This window comes from Cricetulus griseus, chromosome 3, assembly GCF_003668045.3.
Source record: "Cricetulus griseus strain 17A/GY chromosome 3, alternate assembly CriGri-PICRH-1.0, whole genome shotgun sequence".
NCBI lineage: Eukaryota > Metazoa > Chordata > Mammalia > Rodentia > Cricetidae > Cricetulus > Cricetulus griseus.
Window position 1 is genome coordinate 198,589,078 of NC_048596.1, and position 20,857 is coordinate 198,609,934.

Sequence of the window (20,857 nt, forward strand, 5' to 3'; positions counted from 1 at the left end):
CTCTGTTTTTTTTTTTTTTTTTTTTTTTTGAGGAACTCATCAAAACTTCTGAACTTAGTGGTTAAATTTCAACTCTTGTCTGTCCCAGTTCAGGAGTGGCTGACTAGGGACAGGTGGCCTTGGCTGGGAACAGGACACTTGGGTCACTGCTCTGGTCGATAAACAGCTGGGCAAGCCTGCCAGAGAATTCAACTAAGAGGAATCCCCTGAGAGCACCAGGAAAGGATGTGAAAGATGGGTGAGGGCAAAGTCCCTGTCCCCTGTGGTGTTGACCCTGTTTTGGGGACATGTAGCACAGGCACAGAGCTACCACATAAGTGGACAGAAGAGTGTTCTTATGTCCACAGGTTCAAGAGCATAAGGACTATCGGAGTCACAGTGGCTGAGCGGGGCTGTAACTGGGTGTTCCAATTGCCAAGGGCAGCTGAGATGCCTTGGACCTATCTCCTCAGCAGAGACCCCACTTATCCAAATGTAGTTCCTGAGGTAGGATGCCCTGGAGAGGGCGAGACCCTGGGTTCTGCCCAGAGGTTTGCCATCAATACCAACAGTATTCCTTTTATGTATAAAGGGTCAACAAAGGGGCAAAAGGATTTGGTGGCCCCGGCCATGCTGCTTGGATTTTGTGTTGGCCTCAGGAAGCCCCACTCTGGAGCAGCCATCTGTTTGTTCTCCAACATCTAAAGGGGGCCCATGGGAAGGCCTATAAGAGTGTTCGTTGGTACTATTAAGTTTTGAGTCTGTGAGAGCATGGGGAAGTCTAACATCACAGATTCCAGATCTTAGATCTACAAAACACAGATGATTGGGATGAAGTGTGGGTGATCTGTGGGCTCAAGAAGGGGAGAGAGAAGACAGGAGAGAAGGAGAGAGACAGACACAGAGAGACAGACACAGAGAGAAGACAAAAGGAATTGTGCTTCATATTGTTATTGTTTTTAATTTTTGCCTGTATTATTTTTATTTACATTTAGTTATATAATCAACAAGTTCATTTTAAAAAGGAATAAGCCAGGCATTGGTGGCACACGCCTTTAATCCCAGCACTCGGGAGGCAGAGGCAGGCAGATCTCTGTGAGTTCGAGGCCAGCCTGGTCTCCAGAGCGAGTGCCAGGATAGGCTCCAAAGCTACACAGAGAAACCCTTTCTCGAAAAACCAATAAATAAATAAATAAATAAATAAATAAAAAGGAATAAAAACTTAAATTGCCTTTTATTTTGTGCGTGTGTGAAGGTTGGAGGACACACAACTTGTGGGAATCAATCCTCTCCTTCCACCATGTGGGTCCTGGGACCGTCTGGTTTGGTGTAAACCATCTTTACTAGGTGAGTCATCTTGCTGGCACAGATAAATTCCTTTTATTTCCTTAAGCTGGCTTCTACACGGTGACATTTGTATCTCTGTTCTGAAGATGGAGGAAACTATGCTCGGAGTGGTGGCCTGTGTTGGGGGTGCCTCCTGGCTGGCAAGTGACTGGACCAGGACTCCCATGGATTTTGAGCCCATCCCACAATGCTAAGGAGACTGAACTGGAAAGAAAGTGCAGCTAAATGTGTGGCCACACAGGAGGTCTTAAGGTACATGTGGCCACACTTTGCTATTGAAGTTCTGGGACACACATGAGGAATGCAACAGATGCCTGGAGAACACAGTAGGACCTATCACCCAACCTCTTGGGTGGCTACAGTGGGGTGTCTGGGGGTTGGTGGAAAGAAGCCTCCATGGGAGCACGCACTCTGGTTGCCATTGCTGTCTAAGGAAATACGCTGAAAGGGTGAGGTGAAAACAACCACAGCTCACATGGCCACGCATATGCATTTCTGGCTGGGCTCTGTGACGCCTGCTCTTCTCTGCTCCTTGTGGTACCAGTTATGCTGGCTCATGGTGTGGCACCCTCACTTCAATAAGGCATCTTCTGTGGCTGGGGTTCTCTCTGCAGGGAAGCTTGGGGCTAAGTGGGTCAAGGGCAAGGGTCCCAGGACTCAGGAAGTGGACACTGCTAATCTTTAAAGGCCTAGCCTGGTGAGTAGTCGAGGACGTCATGGAGTTCTTCTGATCTAGCAGCTCAGAAGTCAGGGGAAAGGTCAAGGTCTCACTTCTGAAGGGTTGCTCAAGAGGCCAGGCAGGCTCCTCAGAGAGCCAACTTTAGAGCCATGAGTGAGCATGTCAACAGCCCACCCTGCTGCTGCCAATGTCCTCACCTGGAGAAGGACACAGCCAGTCTTTTGGGCACAGAAAGCTATTCTCTCCTGTGACCCTGAACTGTCATCTTGGTTCCTAGTGGTAGAGTCTTCATGGACAGCATCCTGGGTGAAGCAGGTGAGGAGGAGGAGGAGGATTACCAAAGGCCTTGGTGTGCTCACTGCAAGGAGAGACTGTTGAGGAGCTGTCCCCACAACCTGGGTAGAGGCCAGCAGCCATTCAATACAGGTGTCTGTCCACCTGAGGGCAAGTCCAGGCACTGATGGTGTGGATCCCTTCTCCCTCCTCAGTGTGTAGTGTGGGGACTCTCCTGTCTGCCCACATCTCCACACTACCTCCCACTCCAGGCCTCCATCATGCTTGCAGGCCCCAGCAGAGCCTCTATAGCTGCCCTTCCTCAGGTAAGAAGGATCCCCATTGCTTCCCCAACACCCCAGGTAGAGTGGCTTTTTTTTTTTTTTTTAAACAGGGTTTCTCTGTGGCTTTGGAGGCTGTCCTGGAACTAGCTCTTATAGACCAGGCTGTAGAGTGGCTTTTCTTTCTTTCTTTCTTTTTTTTTTCTTTTAAGATTTATTTATTTATTATTATGCCTGCGTGTATGCCTGCAGGCCAGAAGAGGGCACCAAGTCTCACTACAGATGGTTGGGAGCTACCATGTGGTTGCTGGGAATTCAACTCCCGGACTTTTGGAAGAGCAGGCAGTGCTCTTAACCTCTGAGCCATCTCTCTAGCCCCCCTGTAGAGTGGCTTTTCAAAACATAAATCTGTTTTTCTTTTCTTTTTTTTTTCTTTCTTTTTTGTTTTTTTGAGACAGGGTTTCTCTGTGTAGCTTTGGAGCCTATCCTGGCACTCGCTCTGGAGACCAGGCTGGCCTGGAATTTACAGAGATCCGCCTGCCTCTGTCTCCCGAGTGCTGTGATTAAAGTCGTGCGCCACCAATGCCTGGCTCAAAACAGAAATCTGTTCACATTCATCCTTCTTCAAACCTTGACAAGGCTTCCCACTGCTTCTCAGTAAGACAGCCAACCTTCCTCTCTGTGTTCCATTAGTGTATGATCTAGGGGCACTGCCTAGTACCTGAGCATTTTTTTTTCTTCATAAAGAATAAGGATCCTAGTAAAACATGGATGGTTGGTAGTGATTCGATGCATGGGGTGATCTGTTCACTTCCTGCTCGGGAACTCTGCTAAGTCCTTTACCCACTCTCGCTGTGTGTCCCTGAGATCTGAAAAGTTCCTAGAGAAGAAAGCTGAGATTTGAGAGCAGCAGCAACTCAGTAAAGGAAAATGGAGACACACCTGCGTGGTTGTTCAAGCTGCTCAACCAGTTACAGGGGAAGCAGAGACAGAAGGACTACAAGTTCAAAGCCAGCCTGGGTTTCAGGACAACACTTTGTCTCAAAAAAGAGATATCTTCTTGACTAACTGAATTTGATCCCTGGGACCCAGATGGTAGAAGAAGAGAACAGACTCCCAAGTTGTCCTCTCTCATTTTCACAGAGTGCCATGGCACTCAGACAACCCCTTCAACATACACATAGAATAAACAAACGTAATTGTAAAAATCCAGGACATCGAAAGAAAAGAGGGTTGGGGAAATGGCATAGTTGGTAAAGTGCATGCTCTGGTATCATGGGGAGCAAAATGTGAACCCCAGAACCCATGTATAACAACCAGGCATAGTGGGGTGGGCTTGTAGTCCCAGACCTGGGGAAACAGAGACAAGTGGACCACTGGGGCTCGATAGACAGTCAGGTTCACCTACCCTGCATGCTCCAGGTCCCACTGAGATACCCTGTCTTAAAAACAAGATGGGTGACTGCTGAGGGGCATGGTATCCCAAGCACTTATGAACACTCATGTACACACACACACACACACACACACACACACAGACACGGATACACTCGAGCACTCTGGTTTTGGATTCTGGCTCTGATTAGCTTGATCTTTAATTGTGACCTAATTGATTGGCATATGGACCCTTATTTACCCCTTCACTGCGGGCTAGTTGTTACCACTTCACCCTTTTGTCACCACTCATTCATCTGCTCTATCATTCAGATAAGCAATTTGAAATCTGGGGATGGAAAAGAACATAAAGCTAAAGCCATGGGTGGAAGGGAGGAAATAGGGATGCTGGGTGAACATACTGTGAATGATGTTACCATCACTTTATGTTTTCCATGCAGTCAAGCATTCATATTCAGAATTCTCATAAGCAGTTATGCTGATTGAGGTGTGCTGAGTATAGATAGTGCATCCTCCAGGAGCTTCTCTGCCCAAGCTCCTCTTGGTACCTCTGGGCTTAGTTCCTGTAGCTTCTCTAATGCTTCCCTGGAGTCTGGGTCAGTCGGAATTTCAGATCTTTATGTTGGGAAATACTTTGCAAAATGATTAGGACATAACGTGAAAACAGACTTTTGTATAGGTCCTTGGGGTGAACCGAGTGTCTGGAGGCCAGACAATTGGGTGGGAGAAAAGGAAAGGACCGTGTAGGCTAAGGACTTTATTGAAGTTCTGGGTATGATCCATGCAGCCCTCCTGTGGTTCCTTGACTTTAATTTTTTTTTTTTTTAATTTTTCGAGACTGTTTTTCTGTGTAGCTTTGTAGACCAGGCTGGCTCCAGAGTCACAGAGATCCGACTTCCTCTGTCTCCTGGGTGCTGGGATTAAAGGCATGTGCCACCACCCACGGTTGGTTGCTCCTTGACCTTTTCGCTAAGACCAAGTGCAAACAAATTTCATGAGGTAGTTTGAGCAAACAGGTAGTTCCAGGAGGGGTTACACATGACTGTGGGGGTGGTCCATTGTCCATGTGACATATCTGCCCTGTGTGCTAGGGTGGCCTCCATCAAGTAGGCTTTGTCATGCAGTCCCAGGGGCCCCGAGGAAACCAGAAGTTATACAAGAAAGAGACTCACCACACAGAGGCGCTGCCGCGGTGATGGCTCCTGCTCCCAGGAGAGAAACTGACTTTTCAACACATCCCACCCCCACCCTCAACACCCACCCCGCCGCTGCTGCAAGAAATGACTGTCCTGGAACTTGCTATGCAGTCTAGGCTGCCAACTTGCTTTCTACATGGTTGCGAGGCAACTTTAAATTGTAAGACTTCACACAGACGCCCAAAGCCTGCCCTCCTGGCTCCAGCTGCCACCTTCAGCAATTTCTCAGCCTCTTTGGACTTCATCCTCGTCTCTGTAAATGATAGGTCTCATTTTAACAGCACAATTCCAGGTTGAAGTCTTCAAGACACTTGTGAGGCAAAAGTAGCCCAGGACCAGCCCCTAGACAGAGAGGGCAGTGGTTTAGATGGGCTGTTAACTCAGTAGGGTCGCCTAAGGTCACCCAGCTGGTGGCTGCACCGTGTCCTGACTTTACTATCGGCATAGAGGAGGGGGCAGGAAAGTTAAGGAAAAGTATTTTCTTTCTAGGTGAAAATAGCTCCCGGATCCTGGTTTGGAGGATTGCTCACTGTGAACAAGGGGAAGGAACAAGTCCGGAAGGAACAAGCCCCGAGAAGAACGTGAATGAGACGAAGTGCAGAGACAGCCACTAGTGGCATTTCTGGGAACAAGCGCCTATCGATGCCGCAGGAGCTCCTATTCCAGGATACATAAGCAAGTCATATATAATTTCTGTCACCGCGACAGTGTCCGCGCCACATGCTTGCAACGACGTCACTAAACAAGCCCGGAACTTCCCAGACCGATCCACGGCGCGGAGTAGGTAGGACCGATTTGGAAGCGCACAGTTTGTCTGAGCTGCTGTCACTACAAGTCCCAGCAGCCCCCAGGGCAGGGAAGGGACGCAGCTGCCAGAATCCGGATGAACTACAAATCCCAGCAGGCAAATCACAACCGTGGAGACTACCAGTCCCAGAATGCATCGCGCCACACACAACATACCCTGGGATTTGTAGTCATCCGGGCAGCGTTAGCCTCTATTCACTCCCCTTCAGAAAGGACGTACATTTCTCAGATTGCCCTCGAGAGGATTTACCACTTTAGCAAAAAGCACGGACGTGAGGTGGGAAGTAAGGGCCTCGGGAGTCAACTTTCGGGGCACGGGAGGACAACTGCGCATGTTCGCCGGAGTCCGTCGGCAAAAGCGCGCGCCAGAGGCGCCCAGAGCAGGCTCCACCCCCTGTCGGCTTGGCTCCTCCCTCGAGCCCCGAGCCCAGGGAGCCTGCGCTGAGGGCGGGGCGCAGGGCGCGGGGAGGTGCTCGCAGCGCCTGCGCAGAGCGGCTGCTTCTCTCGCGAGGACGGACGCCATTATCGCATCTCCCCGACAAACACCACGAGAATTCCGCAGCCCACACGGTAATTGCAGCTCCCGCAGCCGGTCGCGCCTCCACTCCCCCTTCCCGCGGGGCGAGAGCGAGAGCGAGAGCGAGATCTCCGTCCGCCCCCGCCCCGCCCCGCCGCCAACGGTCGCCAACGGCCACGGGCCGCACGCCTGGCTGGGCGGGGGCCAGCGGGCCGAGGAATGTCCGTGCGGCGCCTCCGCGCCTCCACCCGCCCGGGCTGTGGGCTCCGGGCTGGGAGTGCGGGGCGGCGGGGAACGAGCGGGCGAGGCCCGGCGGCCGAGCTCACGTTCGGCTCCGGAGCCTCGGCGCCGCCCAGACCCGCGCCCGGCGGCCCTGTCACGTCCTCGGCGCGCGGACGCGGGCTCCCGCGCTCAGCCACCCCAGTCTGTCGAAGCAGAGCCTTGCGCGGTGCTCCCGGGCCCTGCGCACCGCCCTGCCGCCTCAGGTGGCCCCATCTCTCGGTAGTTCTTGGCTCTCTGCCCCGGTAGGGTGGCTTCGCCCTCGCTGGTGCATCCGCCTCTGCTCTCCGCTCTGTTGACATCGGGGCTGATAGTGGAGCTCTCTTCCCCACCTAGCGTCTCGTCCCTGTCCCGCACAGCCTTGCCTTTTTCCTGTTGTTTATAGTGACCTTTGTTTTTCTGCTCCTGGTGACATTGTAACTTCTCGAGGATAGTGTTAAATCTTCGGTCTTCCTCCACCTCCGCTTTGTGTTTTTCTAATCTGGGTCAGTGACTCTTAAGGCCCGCTCAGGTAGGTCCCGATGTCCTCCCTGCACGCCTGGTTAGTTCAGGACACGGTGTTTCAGTCTTAGCTTTCTTCAGTCCACAGGAGGCTCTGCCAAGTACTTCCGTTCTGGTAACTCTTTCCTCCTCGGACGATTTTAAGGTGGTCTTGGTATTAGAGTATCTTTTACAGTTCACAGGTAGGCTGAGGCTTGTGTCCTTGAGCCTGGGAAATTCTCTTGAGTCATTAGAGAACTTACCCCCCCCCCCCGATTTTATTCGTTTAGGGATTCCTGTCATGTGTAACACACATTTTGGGTAGAACCCTTGAATCTCTTCATCTTTCTAATCCCTTTTATTCTCATTCCAGGAGAGAGCGTCAGTTTATCTTTCTGCCTCCACCCTTTTATTTATTTATTTTTTGCTGGGTACAGTGTTGCAGGGTTTTAATTCCAGCACTTAGGAGATAGAGGCAAGTGATTCTTTGTGACTTTGAGGCCCACCTGGGCGACATAGGTCCTATGGGGGGGAGGAATCCATAGTACAAATTGTAGTTTGTAAGTGTATTTGTCATTTTCCTTTTGTCCAGTAGTCTGTCTCATGAATACATTTTTCTTCTTCAGGCTAAGGAAACTGTATTAGAGGTTCTTTTCAGTTTTCTTTTATCTGATTTCTTGTTTAACACCACTCTTTTGGGTGGTGGTGTGGTGAATGTTAGCTTGCTTTGCATGGTAGGTCTTCCTCCAATATTTATATTGTTATTACCTAAGCCTTAGGCCCTAAGGCAAGAGGAAACTGGCAGAAGTCCCTGGATCTGTGGAGAGGGTTTTTAAAATGGTTTCCCCTCTAATGACTTGGTGAGCTTGTTACCTTAAGACCCAGAAGACTTGTTGCAGACACCTTTTATCTGTGCTGTTGTCTCTCTTTAGGGTCTCCGTTTGCTTGGAAGATACTTTTTTTTTTTTTTTATGGTTTTTTTGAGACAAGGTTTCTCTGTGTAGCTTTGGAGCCTATCCTGGCACTTGCTCTGGAGAGCTGGCTGGCCTCGAACTCGCAGAGATCTGCCTGCCTCTGCCTCCCCAGTGCTGGGATTAAAGGTGTGCACCACTACCTCCCGGCTGCTTGGAAGATGTTCTATTTGTCTCTGAGGTGGCTGTAGAGACTTCTGAGGCCCTGGTGAGGCCTAGAGCCCCACTCCTGTGTGCCACATGCCCGCTGTTTCTTTTATCTAGCTTAGACCCTCTTAGTCAGAAATTGATGAAGTCTTTTCCTAAGTTTACTATACTTTTTTTGTTTGTTTTTGTTTTTTTGAGACAGGGTTTCTCTGGAACTCTGTAGACCAAGCTGTCCTCAAACTCATTGAGATCCACCTGCCTCTGCCTCCCAGGTGCTGGGATTAAAGGCGTGCGCCACCACCACCCAGCTTTATTGTATTCTTTATATTAAAATATTTTAATGCAGTAAGTAGAGATTATTTGTAAGGGCACTCACCTTGAACAAGAATTCCAAAACCTATTGTCTTCAGACATTTGTCTCCTTTCTTTTGGTCTTCGAGATGGATGTGTGCCAAAGCATGGTCTCTGGTTGCCTTCAGTTGAATAGATGGTTCTTCTGGCTCTGCTGTATTGGCAGGGCACCAGGATACAGGAGACTGGTCAGACACTGAGCTTAGACACCTCATTTGACTTATTCTGTAGTGGCCACTCAGGTTAGCCACTTCATTTTTTTTTTTTTTTCTTTTTTTGTGTGTGTGTTTCAGTGCGAGCAGCTAAGCTATTCACTGACCCAGAAGTGCACAGTGCAGTGTTTGCCTTACCCACAGCACAGGGATAACAAGGTGATGCATTGGGCTGGCCCACTTGCAAGTTGTGCTTAATGAAATAGGCTACATCCGCCAGAGTCTTGTAGCAGAGTCCACAGGCACCCATGTGCTGATGGGCAATTAGGCCCACCTGCAGATTCAGACTGCAATTAAGAATTTCAGAGAAACTATTAGTGAGCTTTCTCCTCCCCTTCATTTCTTCTGGTGTTGACATCTTACACAAGGAACTATCTACAGAATGGGTCTAAAACAGCAAGGTTACCTAGATTACAGACTTTATACAAGTTCTAGTATTCCACTGACATCTTTCTGTTTGTTTCAGGATCTAATTCAGGAACCCATACCCTATTTAGTTGTCATATCTCCCTCAGTCTGATATTTCCAGCATCCCAAAGTATCCATCAGTCTTGACAGGAAAAAAGTGCTATCTCTGGAAAAAGCCCAGCAGATGCTGTACATCCAAAGCAAATGATTAAGGCTAATGTGGCCTCAATAGAGACACTGATGTCAAACTACCCCAAGAGATAAAACCAATGGCATCTCAGTTCTCTGCTAGAAATGCAATCAGTGTATTTATGAGAAAATGTTAGATGCATATTGGGGGAGGAATGTTTGCTAGAATTCTGACCAGTGCTTCTCTCCAGGCGAGGGACTCAGAATCTGCATATGCTCAGGGCATGTGTGTACACACGGACACTCAGGGTGAAGTGGTTAGTAGGTGCCTGAGAGAAATGGAGGCTCCGGGCACAGATTTCTAGATGAGTTTGCAACAGCAGGTTTTACTAATGCTACTCCATGTAGCTTAGCCTGTATCGTCAGAATCAGCTATGCTATAGAAACCTAAGGTGTACAGTTGAATTCCATGATGCAAAGCCCACTATAAAATCACATATAACAAAGGGTCACCTGGAAAGAAGACGACAGTTGGATGCATTGAGGGCCCCAACAGGAATGTGTCAGGCTTAAGTTATATTTATGGTAAATGTTAGTTTGGCTTCATAAAATCCTTCCCAGGGAACTGATCAGAAGTGCTAACGGTCCTGCACTGTTGGTTGACAAGGAGAGTTTTAGGAGAGCAAGTGTGGGAGTTGAACCATGACAGTTGCCTCCTTAGGCTGTACCAGCTTTGCACTTGGAGCTCATTTCATCCCAGGTAGAAGATTACAGATCTGGTACCTATCTGCCTTGAAATTATGGGTGGGAGGTGCTGTTCCTGTGCCTCAGTTCTCCAGGGCAGATATAGAAACTGTTGACTGGCACTGTCCTGTATGGATGAAGTTAGTTTTAGAGTGGGGCTTGGAACTGACACTGGAACCTGGTGGAGGAGCTGGTGCCAGAACATGGAACCACCATCAAGCACCATCAAGGAGGATGAAATATTGCTGAAATACAGTGGATATGATGCCTATCTTGAATTAACTTCAGCTTTCATGTCTACACAGTCAAGAATTGTCCAGTTTGATTACATATATATTAGCCTATGGTGGAGCATCTCCTTACCCCAAAGGAGCCTAATATTGGCGAAGGTTCTCTAGAGTCTCAAAGGTGGGGTTAGAAGGGTGCACCTACATTGTTGATTGCATACTGTAGTGAGCTTTGGGGAAGAATGAAGTCTGGCAAGAAAGGGTGAAAAGATAGAAACAGGTTTTGGCTTGTCATTGAAAAAGTTGAGATGTGGTAGACCATGTATGTGATATTGACTACCATTGCCTTTTTCTCAGGTCCTCTAACGGACATTAAAAGTTTTGAGGGCAGAGGCAGGCAGATCTTTGAGGCCAGCCTGGTCTCCAGAGCGAGTGCCAGTATAGGCTCCAAAGCTACACAGAAACCCTGTCTGGAAAAGCCAAAAAAAGTTATTGAGGATTAGTGGGTTGTGATAGTGAACACCTTTGAATCCCATCACTCATGAGGCAGAGGCAGAAGCAGGCAGATCTCTGTAAGTTGCAGGCCAGTCTGCTCTACATAGTTCTAAGACAGCCAGAGCTATGTAGTAGGGCCCTGTCTCAAAATAGAAACAAAAAAGTTGAGGATAAACCGTGCATGGAAAGTGTGGGTCAGGTGGTGGCAGCACACACCTTTAATCCCAGTACTTGGGAGGCAGAGGCAGGTGAAGCTCAGTGAGTTGGAGGCCAGCCTGGTCTACAGAGTTCAAGACAGCCAGGGCAACACAGAGAAACCCTGTCTTTAAAAAAAAAAAAAAGTGGGGGAGGAGCTAGGTAGAGTGAGCAGGCAGATGAAGTCTGCACAGGTCCTGTGCTGTAGTCCTGTCAGCAACAAACACCATTTCTGTGAGAAGCTGCTGTGGCCTGTGTTCTTTAGCCTCAGATGGAAAGTTAGTGTAGTCTTGTGGAAGATGGAAATGGGTTTGGATAGAACTGGAAATGAAACCTTGGTGTGTGTGCACCCTGCTGCTACAAACTGGGTTTCCTTTGAACACAGCCAAAACCCAAGGCCATCTTGCCAACAAATTCTGGGAAGGAATTCGCCTGCCTTGCAGTTCCCATGGGCTGTAGGTTTCCAGGATGGGGACAGCCCCCTTCTGAGCTTAGTTTGTGCATTGGCCAGAGCTAGGGACAGCTTGGAATGGAGATCATTGTTGCAGACCACCTACTGTGCTTTGGATACATCTCTGAAGACATCAAACAACCCAGCCTTGGTGGGCTCAGATCTCCGGTGGTGGTGTGACCTGTTTACCAACTGAACATTGTTGCTACTGTTGATGAATGTGAAGTCATAGTCATGTGCCATGTTTCAGCCAATGACAAGGCAATATCAACCCTGACTTTGGAGTATCTAAGTTCTGTAAACACACCCTGTGATGGCTATAAAACCAGCAAAGTCAAAGGCAATAGCTCCTTGAACCTGTCCTTGTGAAGTGACTGATTGCCCTTCCAGAGTTTTAAAGATTTGTAAGATGCAGATTATTCATACTTTTGCAAAGTAAGGGTTTCATATTTACATATATGTACAATGTATTTCAGAATTCCATAATTTAGATTTGTCTAAAATGCAGATCTGCCATGTAAAGGAGGAAGCAGGAAGAGGAAGGAGATCAAGGATGAAAGCCAATGCTGCTGGGCTCACAGGTTGATTCAGCTCCACCTGTTTCTGAGTGCTTCTGCGATCACAGGAATGCTATTATTGGCTGTTTTACCTTGTGGAGATACATTGTTTCTTCTCTCATCCCCATAAGGATCCCTCCAATAGGAAGTGCAGGAGCTGCAAGAGTCCTGCCTCTTTAGCCATTCACCCCTTTAGAGGTGTGCCAGTATCTGTCCTGTTATTTCTCAGGCTCCTAGAGGTTTGAAGTGTTATTTGAGTCAAAGCCTGGCATCTTTCTCTTATGGGCACATAAGAAATTGTGTCTGACTTTGTGGTCTGTCTGCACAGGTCAACTCCACCTTGCAGATCAGAAGTTGGGTATATATGTTTCCCAGGAAACTACACTCCAGAGTCAGTGGTTGCCTTTGGTCTGGGGTTGTGGTTTGTGAGGCCTGTGTCCTCCACTAAATGTTGATACAAGTTGGACACAGGCTAGAGTGGCTTTACTTACTCTCAGGCCTTGGCTATGTGCTGCCTGTTGTAATGGCTCTTCCAGGGGCTTCTGGGTCAAGGCTCTCACCTACTGACTTGGGCAGCAAGTATTAGGAGGAAGCGACTTTCTCACTGGCTCAGACACCCTTATGTACTTTCAGGATTATACTTCATTCTGGAAAGATGAATATATTAGTGATAATCTTTCAGAATGTGGCTTACAATCACCTTCAGACCCAAGGACTACCCTTTCCTATCACTTCAGATATGGGGACCCCTTTCCTATCACTTCAGATATGGGAACTCCCTTTCCTGTCACTTAAAACCTGGAGGCCATCCTTTTCCATCACAGCCTTTGTAGTTTTAAAAGCCTAAGGTCTTTTGAACAGGAACAGGGTTAGAATATTTGCTTTAAATAATCCCAGGAAAGGGTTGTATAGTTTCCGCCCGTGTTTTCAGGTGTCAGTTCTCTTAGAGAAGACAAGTTTACTTATGTCATGGTGTCCTTACTTTAAGCCTTCTATATTTAAGAAACAATTTCCAAAAACCTGGGTATTCTATTGTACAACCTCAGTGCAATTATCACACCAGGGGTTTTCATTTCTGCTGCTTAAACAGTAGATCTTACATTTGGCTGATTATCCCAATCATGTCTTTTTTTTTTTTTTTTTTTTTTTTTTTTTTTTTTTTTTTTGGTTTTTCGAGACAGGGTTTCCTGTGGCTTTGGAGGCTGTCCTGGAACTAGCTCTTGTAGACCAGGCTGGTCTCGAACTCACAGAGATCCGCCTGCCTCTGCCTCCTGAGTGCTGGGATTAAAGGTGTGCACCACCAACGCCTGGCCCCAGTCATGTCTTTAATTGCAAAAAGATTCCTGTGTGTGGATGTAATGGCCTCCTGTCTGTGAACGGCTCCTATGAAGGATGTAGTTTTCCTGGGTTTTTACTACACCTTGTATAATCAGTTCTGCATTAGGGCCTGCATTGTATAGAATACATATGCAGGAAAATACAAAGTCTTTTACATTTATTGTTCACCACACTACTTGGAGTAGCTATTTCCTTTTGAGGCCTGGGAAGATGGCAGCCTGGTGGCAGAGGCCATGGGGTGAAGTCTGCCCATATTGGCTGTTAAGTGCAAATGCAGGGAGGCTGTCATGAACTGAAAGCGTGGTCTTTCCATATCCTTTGTTACATTAATTGGAAGGTGGAGGAGCCTGGACTCTAGTTCCTATATTCCTGTTAGTCTGGGTAGCGTGGCTTCTGGGGAGTCCCTACAGCTCAGAGCTGGACTGTTCATTGCTTTATGCAGTCTTCATCCTGAAGATGAAGGTGAAGAAAATGTTTCCAAAGGCAGAAAGATGAATGGATTTTTTTTTTAAGTTTTTATTTTATTAGAAAAAAGTCTTGCTGTATACGTATCCCTGCCTGGCCTGGAATTCAATATAGATCAAGTTGTTCTCAAGCTTACAACAGCCCTCCTGCTTTAGCTTCCTAATACTGGGATTAAAGGCATGTGCACAACATACACAGCTCTAAGTAGTTTATATTTCAAATTTTAATGTGTGTGTGTGTGTGTGTGTGTGTGTGTGTGTGTCAGAACAACTTTCAGGAGCCTAGAGCCTGTCTCCCCCCCCCACCCCCCATGACAGGGCTTCTCTGTGTAGCTTTTGAGTCTGTCCTGGAACTCTCTCTGTAAACCAGACTGGCCTTAAACTCACAGAGATCCACCTGCCTCTGCCTCCTGAGTGCTGGGATTAAAGGCATGAGCCACCACTGCCCAGGGAGTATTTTATTATCACACATGTGCTGTACATCTTGCTTGCTCATTGAATGTCTCAGATTTGATTCTGTTATTTTTTTTGACTCAAGGGTTAGTTGTGACATTTTAATGGGAAAAAAAATTGAAAACTAAAATGACTTTAAACTTTTTTTTTTTTTTCAGGACAGTGTTCTCACTATGTAGCCCTGGCTGGCCTGGAACTCACTATATGGACTAGGCTAGTCTCAAAATTCCAGAGATCTGCCTGCCTCTGCCTTGAGAGTACTGAGACTAAAGGCATAGTCAACCATGTCTGGTCAGATATATGAGTTTTTGCTTTGGTCTAGCTTCAACTTAGTGGGCCAGCATTACAGAGCATACAGCAGAAGAGCACAGCTGCTGTGGTTCAGGTTGATACTAATGCCTGGAATGTAGGCTTATGTTGTGGAGATGAGCATGTGGGTTGGGCCTTGTAGATCACAGTTTGAAGGGTGTGGAGATGTCTCTGCTGTTGGTTAAGTAGGTGCAGACAATAACCATCAAATAGCATCTCCTTGGTCCAGGTGACTGGTTCTAAAAGCCATGGTTCAAGGTTACAATATGTACTATGGTCTGTTTATCTTTAATCCAGGTTGTTCATAATCCCTGGAAATGTGACTAAAAACCTTGCATTAATGCCCCCCTCCCCCCATTAGTGAGCCCAGTGTACAAATACCCCTGCTTGCTGCAGGGTGCCGGCAGACTGGCACAACCCAGCTGCTCTTGGATGTGCTGGTTGGGAGAAACAGCAGATAGTGTAGAGACAATGGGTACTATGTGCACCAGTGAAACTATATATGGGGGCTGAAATTTGGATTTCATCTATTTTTTATATCCTAAAGTACAGTAGTTATTTAAGTTTTCTCTCCTTATTTTAAAATGTAAGATCATCTTTTGGTTCATGGGTTGCACAGAAACATGTGGGAGCTGGACCTGCCCTGTGGGCCTTGGTTTGCCACTTTGTGGCCTCTATGGAGTTTGTGAGTGAAGAACAGACTGAGGTTGTAGGTAGGCCAACTGGAAGGGCTGGAGCCACTCAGCTGTAGAAGGCTAATGCTGTGGGAGAATGGAGCTTTTGAAGGAGCTGGAATGGGCTTGGTAGGACAAGCTGTGCTTACAAGTTGCTGACAGGTACAATTCCTGCTCAAGTCATGAATGGTTAGGGAGGCACACCAGGTCTGCCATCAAGGTGTGTCATGGAGGTGTGACTTGTATTGAACCCAGGTCCTTGGCAATTGATAAATGAATATGGGTGACTTGTGTGAGCAGAGAAGGGATGCTGAGAGGAGCCAATTGGAGGAGGGTACCTTAGGACTGTTGAAGGGAGCAGGCCCAGAATGTCCAGGTCCTGTAGGTTTCTTACCCAAGGAGCTGTGGGATGGTGGTTGCCCTTGAGCAGTAGAAGTTGGGAAGAGCTAGTGGTAAATCAGGAAAGCATTTCTGGAATAGACACTCTGAGTATTGCAACCTGGACAAGGTGAAATGCTGGGCAAAGAAGGCACAAATGAAGAGAGAGGCAGAGATGGAGATTGATTCAATGCCCATGTCTGCCAGCCCCAAGTGCTGTGGTTATCAGTGGATGGCCCACAGCCTCTAGGACAGCTGGAAGCCCTTTCTAGGGGACCCGGTAAAGCCAAAAGAATGATGAGAAATTGTTATCTTTTTCTGTGTCAACGTTTGGACTGATGGTTCAGAATTGGTGTTGGGTAAGATTGCTGGTGCTTGAACACAAGTCAGGCCTGTGGCACCATGCTGTGTTCTTGTACTCTCTGCAAGACAGTGAAACATTAAATGCCATATATTTACCCAAGGATGTCCTTGATGGGTTGGAGAGGTGGATTAGTGCTCTTGCAGCATTTCCAGGGATCCCAGGTCAGTTCCCGTCACTTCGTGTCAGGCGGCTGACAGGTGTCTGTAACTCCAATCTCAGGAGATCTGGTACCTCTGGTCTTGAGGGCACCTGCACTCATGTGCATATTCCCATATTCACACACAAACACAAACATAATTAAAAGGAATAAAAATAAATAAGTTTTAAAAAGATTGTTCTAATGTCGAAGTAAAGCTGATAGAACTCACTTCATCTTAACACGGATGACATGGACAGATGAGAGCATTTGCATACTGAGGTTTTTCCCAGGACAGTCCTCTGTAGTAATGAAAGCTGTGAGCTGAACTAGCTGCTTTCTCATGGACCACCACAAAAGAGAACCTGGCCAGCATGGTTTTTCTTACAAAATGTACAAAGCCTGTCACTCCAAAGGAGTCTGTTGTCAGTGATATGAATTGAGTTGTCAAGTGGGATTGGAATTTTTAGGAAGCTGTATTTACTGCTGTGAGCCCAACAGTTCCTTCAAAGAGGAGTCAGTGCTAATGTTAACAAACACAAGGTTTTGTATTTCACAACATAAACCAAGCTAACTTTGGTATTCTCTGGGTCAGTCATCCGAGTGCTGGGATTATGAGCCTGCTTGACCATGCCTGACACAATGTTTTTAGTATCATTGTATATCATGAATAGCATCTATAGGCTGTGTATTCCTTAGTGAGAGGGCTTTCTGAATGATAAATGGAAGCTTACACTTGTCTCAGAAACCCACTTGGCAAGCAGAACAGATTAGTGGGCTTTGAGGAAGTTGGGTGCAAAGTTCCCAGTGGTGTCAGACTCTGGCTGTAGTTAGACTTAAAGAACTACAGAAAGTGCTGAGTTTTAGGGCCGCTAAAAAGGAGTATATTCACAGCTATGTACTAAGGCTATTTCTTTCCCATTTCCAGCTGCATCTCCCCATGAGGCTGGCTGAAGTCAGGGCTTCATTCAGAGCTAGCCATTCTGTCAGGCTCTGAGTAGGATCTGTAGAATGCAGCTGTAGCCTTGAGGTTAGCAAGTCTGTAAAAAGGCAAAACAATGTCACTTCTCATTATGCCATTGTTAGTTTTGGAAATTGTAGTTCTTTTTCATTAAAAAGTATTTTGTATGTTAATATGTATAAAAATAAATTTTCAGCAGGGTGGTGGTGGTAGCACACCCCTTTCATTCTAATACTCAGGAGGAAGAGGCAGGCAGATTTGAGTTCGAGGCCAGCCTGGTCTATAGAGCGAGTTCCAAGACAGCCAGGGCTATCCAGAGAAACTCTTATCTTGAAAATAGGAAAGAAATAAATTTCCAGTAATCATTTAAAAATAACACGCAATACCCAAACATTCTGATTAAGATAGCAAATGTGGTAGTGCAGGAGATCCTAACCCCAAAAGTCAGAACTGCTGCCTCCTAGACACCAGCTTTTTCACCCCTCACTGGGGTGGTGTATACCTGACTGGCCACACACTTAAGTGGAACCTCCCATCTCCTAGATACTTGAATTTCTTTCTCTCTCTTCTATGTATTTTGAGACAAGGTCTCATATAGCTCTGGATGATCTGGAACTTGCTATGTAGGCTAGCTGGTCTTAAACTCAAAGAGGTCTGCCTGCCTCTGCTTCCTGATTGTTGTGATTAAAGGCTGAATCACCATGTCTGCCTTGGTATTTGGCTTTCTTTTTCTTTTTCTTTTTTGTTTTTTTGAGACAGGGTTTCTCTGTGGCTTTGGAGGCTGTACTGGAATCAGCTCTTTTAGACCAGGCTGGTCTTGAACTCACAGAGATCTGTCTACCTTTGCCTCCCAAGTGCTGGGATTCAAGGCGGGTGCCACCACTGCCCGGATTGGTATTTGACTTTCTTAAGATAATCTTTAGCTGTGCCACGTGTCCAGAAGTCTGTCTGGCACCATCACCCATCTGGCCTGTTGTCCACTGCCTGGTGAAAACCATTGAGACAAAAACTAGTGTTGAAGCTTATTGCCCTGCTTGTGTTCTGACTAGGGGCAGATCTCTGTGTGTTATAGTGTTGTGGGCCTTCCTGTGGCCAGCTATCTCTCCTGCTCCTATGGACTTGTTTGATGAGGTATTTGTGTATGGGGAAGCATGAGAAAGTGACATATTAAATCAACATCAACTTAGGTGAGAAGTGGCCTGACCTCAGGCCTATTTGCTCTTTTGTAGTTTTAACTTGAAGCATTTTTTAGAGGCTCTCTGTCAAAGAAAAGCAGTGTTATCTGTATTTTCCCAAGGGTAGGGCAGGACCCCTGGAAGAAATAGTTCTTGTCTTCCCCACACTTGACCAGCACTTACAACCTGATTGCCATTTTCTAACTTAGATTCATTCATTCATTCAGTGGTGTGTGTGTGTGTGTGTGTGTGTGTGTGTGTGTGTGTGTAAGAGAGAGAGAGAGAGAGAGAGAGAAGAGAGAGAGAGAGAGAGAGAGAGAGAGAGAGAGAGAGAAAGCGAGCATGTGAACGGCAGACATAAATAATAAATACTGGGTATATTCTGTCATTCTATTTTGTTTTCTGAGCCAGTATTTCTCAGTGAGCCTGGAGCTTACACTTTGATTAGACTGATGGGCCATGTAAGCCCTGGAGATCTGCTTCTGCTTCAGCAGCCCTAAGGGCCTTTCTGTGGGTACTGAGGATCTAAACCGGTGCTCATGTATGTCCAGCAAACACTTTTAACACTGAGCCATCTCCTCAGCCCCCATCTTGTTCTTTTAATACTCCATCTCAGATATGTTTGGTGGGGGGGAGGGAGAAACAAGCTGAATCTTCCCAGGTGCTCTAGTTAATAAAATGCATCCTGTTGCTGACCTCCTTTGGATTTTTTTTTTTTTTTTGGTTAGTCTCCTGTGTCTTGAGAAGACTGGTAATTTTTGATGTCTCAGCAGTTTCCATGTTCCTGGAGACTTGGCTGCCCGAGTACCACTTCACTACTTCAGTAGACAGGAAGTGGCACTTGCTGTCCTGATTTTTGTTTATATTTAATTTAATTAATTTATTTTTTGAGACAGTCACTATGTAGCCCAGGGAACCTGGAATTTGCTATGTATGTTGACCAGTCTGGCCTTGAACTCAGAGATCCACCTGCCCCTGCATCCCAAGTGCTGGAATTGAAAGTGTATATCACTATGTCTGTATTCTGGTTTTTATGGCACTGTGGACTTGGCATTCCAACTCTCATGGACTCTGAATTTTCTAGAGCAGAGCAGAGCAGTACATTGGGAACACTGTGGGACTTGGGGCCCAGAATCCATTCTGTCCACTCCTGCAGTGGTTCTGAGTACCTTTTCCATACACATTGTATGCTGTCTACATCTGTTCTTCACTTGGACTTGCTAAAGGACTTGCTGCTCCTGGCCTTAAGGCTTTTTGCCAACAGTGAAGCATATTTTTTTTTTTTTCCTATAAAGTGAAGTCAGACAAGCCATAGACACTTTCCACAGCCCCTTCCAGACACACCAGGCACACACTAGGCTTTTCACTGGTGGCATGTGCAGCAGGCTTGTTAGACTCACTGCTGGACTGGGATCTAGTAACTGGCGTGTCATTCCAGTCCGGGGCTGTGTGTCTGGCTGCTTTGTCCTGCTTCCTGTGGAAATAACCCTACCAAGCCAGACGTGGCATGAGGGCTCCTGTAGAGGTTGATATTAGAAACAGCTCTAAGATGCCTGTCCTCAAGGCTAACAGGAGAGAAGCCATCTGAACATCCTGTATGATGTGCTACTTGTCTTGACGGAGAAAACCCCGGTGGGGAGTGTGCTGGAGTGCAGTGAGCCTTTGTTCAGTCATTTTTTCCTTGCTATTCTGTAGTGTTTCCCTTTTTAACTTTTACCCCCCAAATGAAGCTTTATACTCTAGTATTGTGTACCCCTCTTCACTCCATCCTGTGCTGGTGATCAAACCCACACCTCACCACTGAGCTCACCCCCAGTCCTCTGTTTACTTTTATATTTGAGACAGGTTTTTTTTTTTAATTAATTTTTTTTTTGTGTCTTTTTTTTTTTTTTTTTTTTTGGAGACAGGGTTTCTCTGTGTTGCCCTGGCTGTCCTGGAACTCACTCTATAGACCAGTCTTGCCTTGAACTCAGAGATCCACCTGCTTCTGCCTCCTGAGTGCTGGGATTAAAGGTGTGTGCCACCACTGCCCAGTGAGGGTGTTAGCCCCGTAGGCCTTGAACTTACTCTTCCATCTCAGATTCCACAAAATAGCTTAAAAAATTCCTGTATTAATACTTATAATTTTCTATGATGGATGCTGCAAATATTTGAAAATTTAAAAATGTTTGTAGTTAAATATTCAGTTACAGTGCTTCATTGCTGAATAAAGCTAAGCAGTTAAGTTTATGTAGTCAACTGCAGTGTAGTCCTCTGGAGACCAGAGCACAGGCTCAAAGGCTTTGAAGACCTTAATTTAATTTAGTGCGTGCGTACATGCATTTGAGCCATAACCTCATAATGTAGCCGTGGCTTGCCTGGAACTTGCCATATAGTCCAGGGTGGACTTGAATTCAGAGAGATCTACCTACTTCTGCCTCCCAAGTGCTGGGATTACGGATGTGTGGCATCATGCCTGGCTTTAATTTTTATTGACATGTAATAA

The 20,857-nt window shown here is 46.7% G+C and overlaps 1 protein-coding gene across 10 annotated transcripts in view; it reads left to right on the top strand.

Annotated features, from left to right (window-relative positions):
- The first annotated feature begins 6,398 nt into the window (after nucleotides 1-6,398).
- Nucleotides 6,399-20,857, top strand: part of Banp (BTG3 associated nuclear protein) — a 68,179-nt gene continuing 53,720 nt past the window's right edge. For 2 of the 10 annotated variants that reach the window (XM_027410684.2, XM_027410690.2), the window contains exon 1: nucleotides 6,650-6,975. In XM_027410684.2, coding sequence (XP_027266485.1) covers nucleotides 6,694-6,975 — 282 coding nt within the window. In that variant the 5' untranslated portion in view covers nucleotides 6,650-6,693. The other 8 variants (XM_027410691.2, XM_027410688.2, XM_027410689.2 and 5 more) reach the window with 8 other exon arrangements.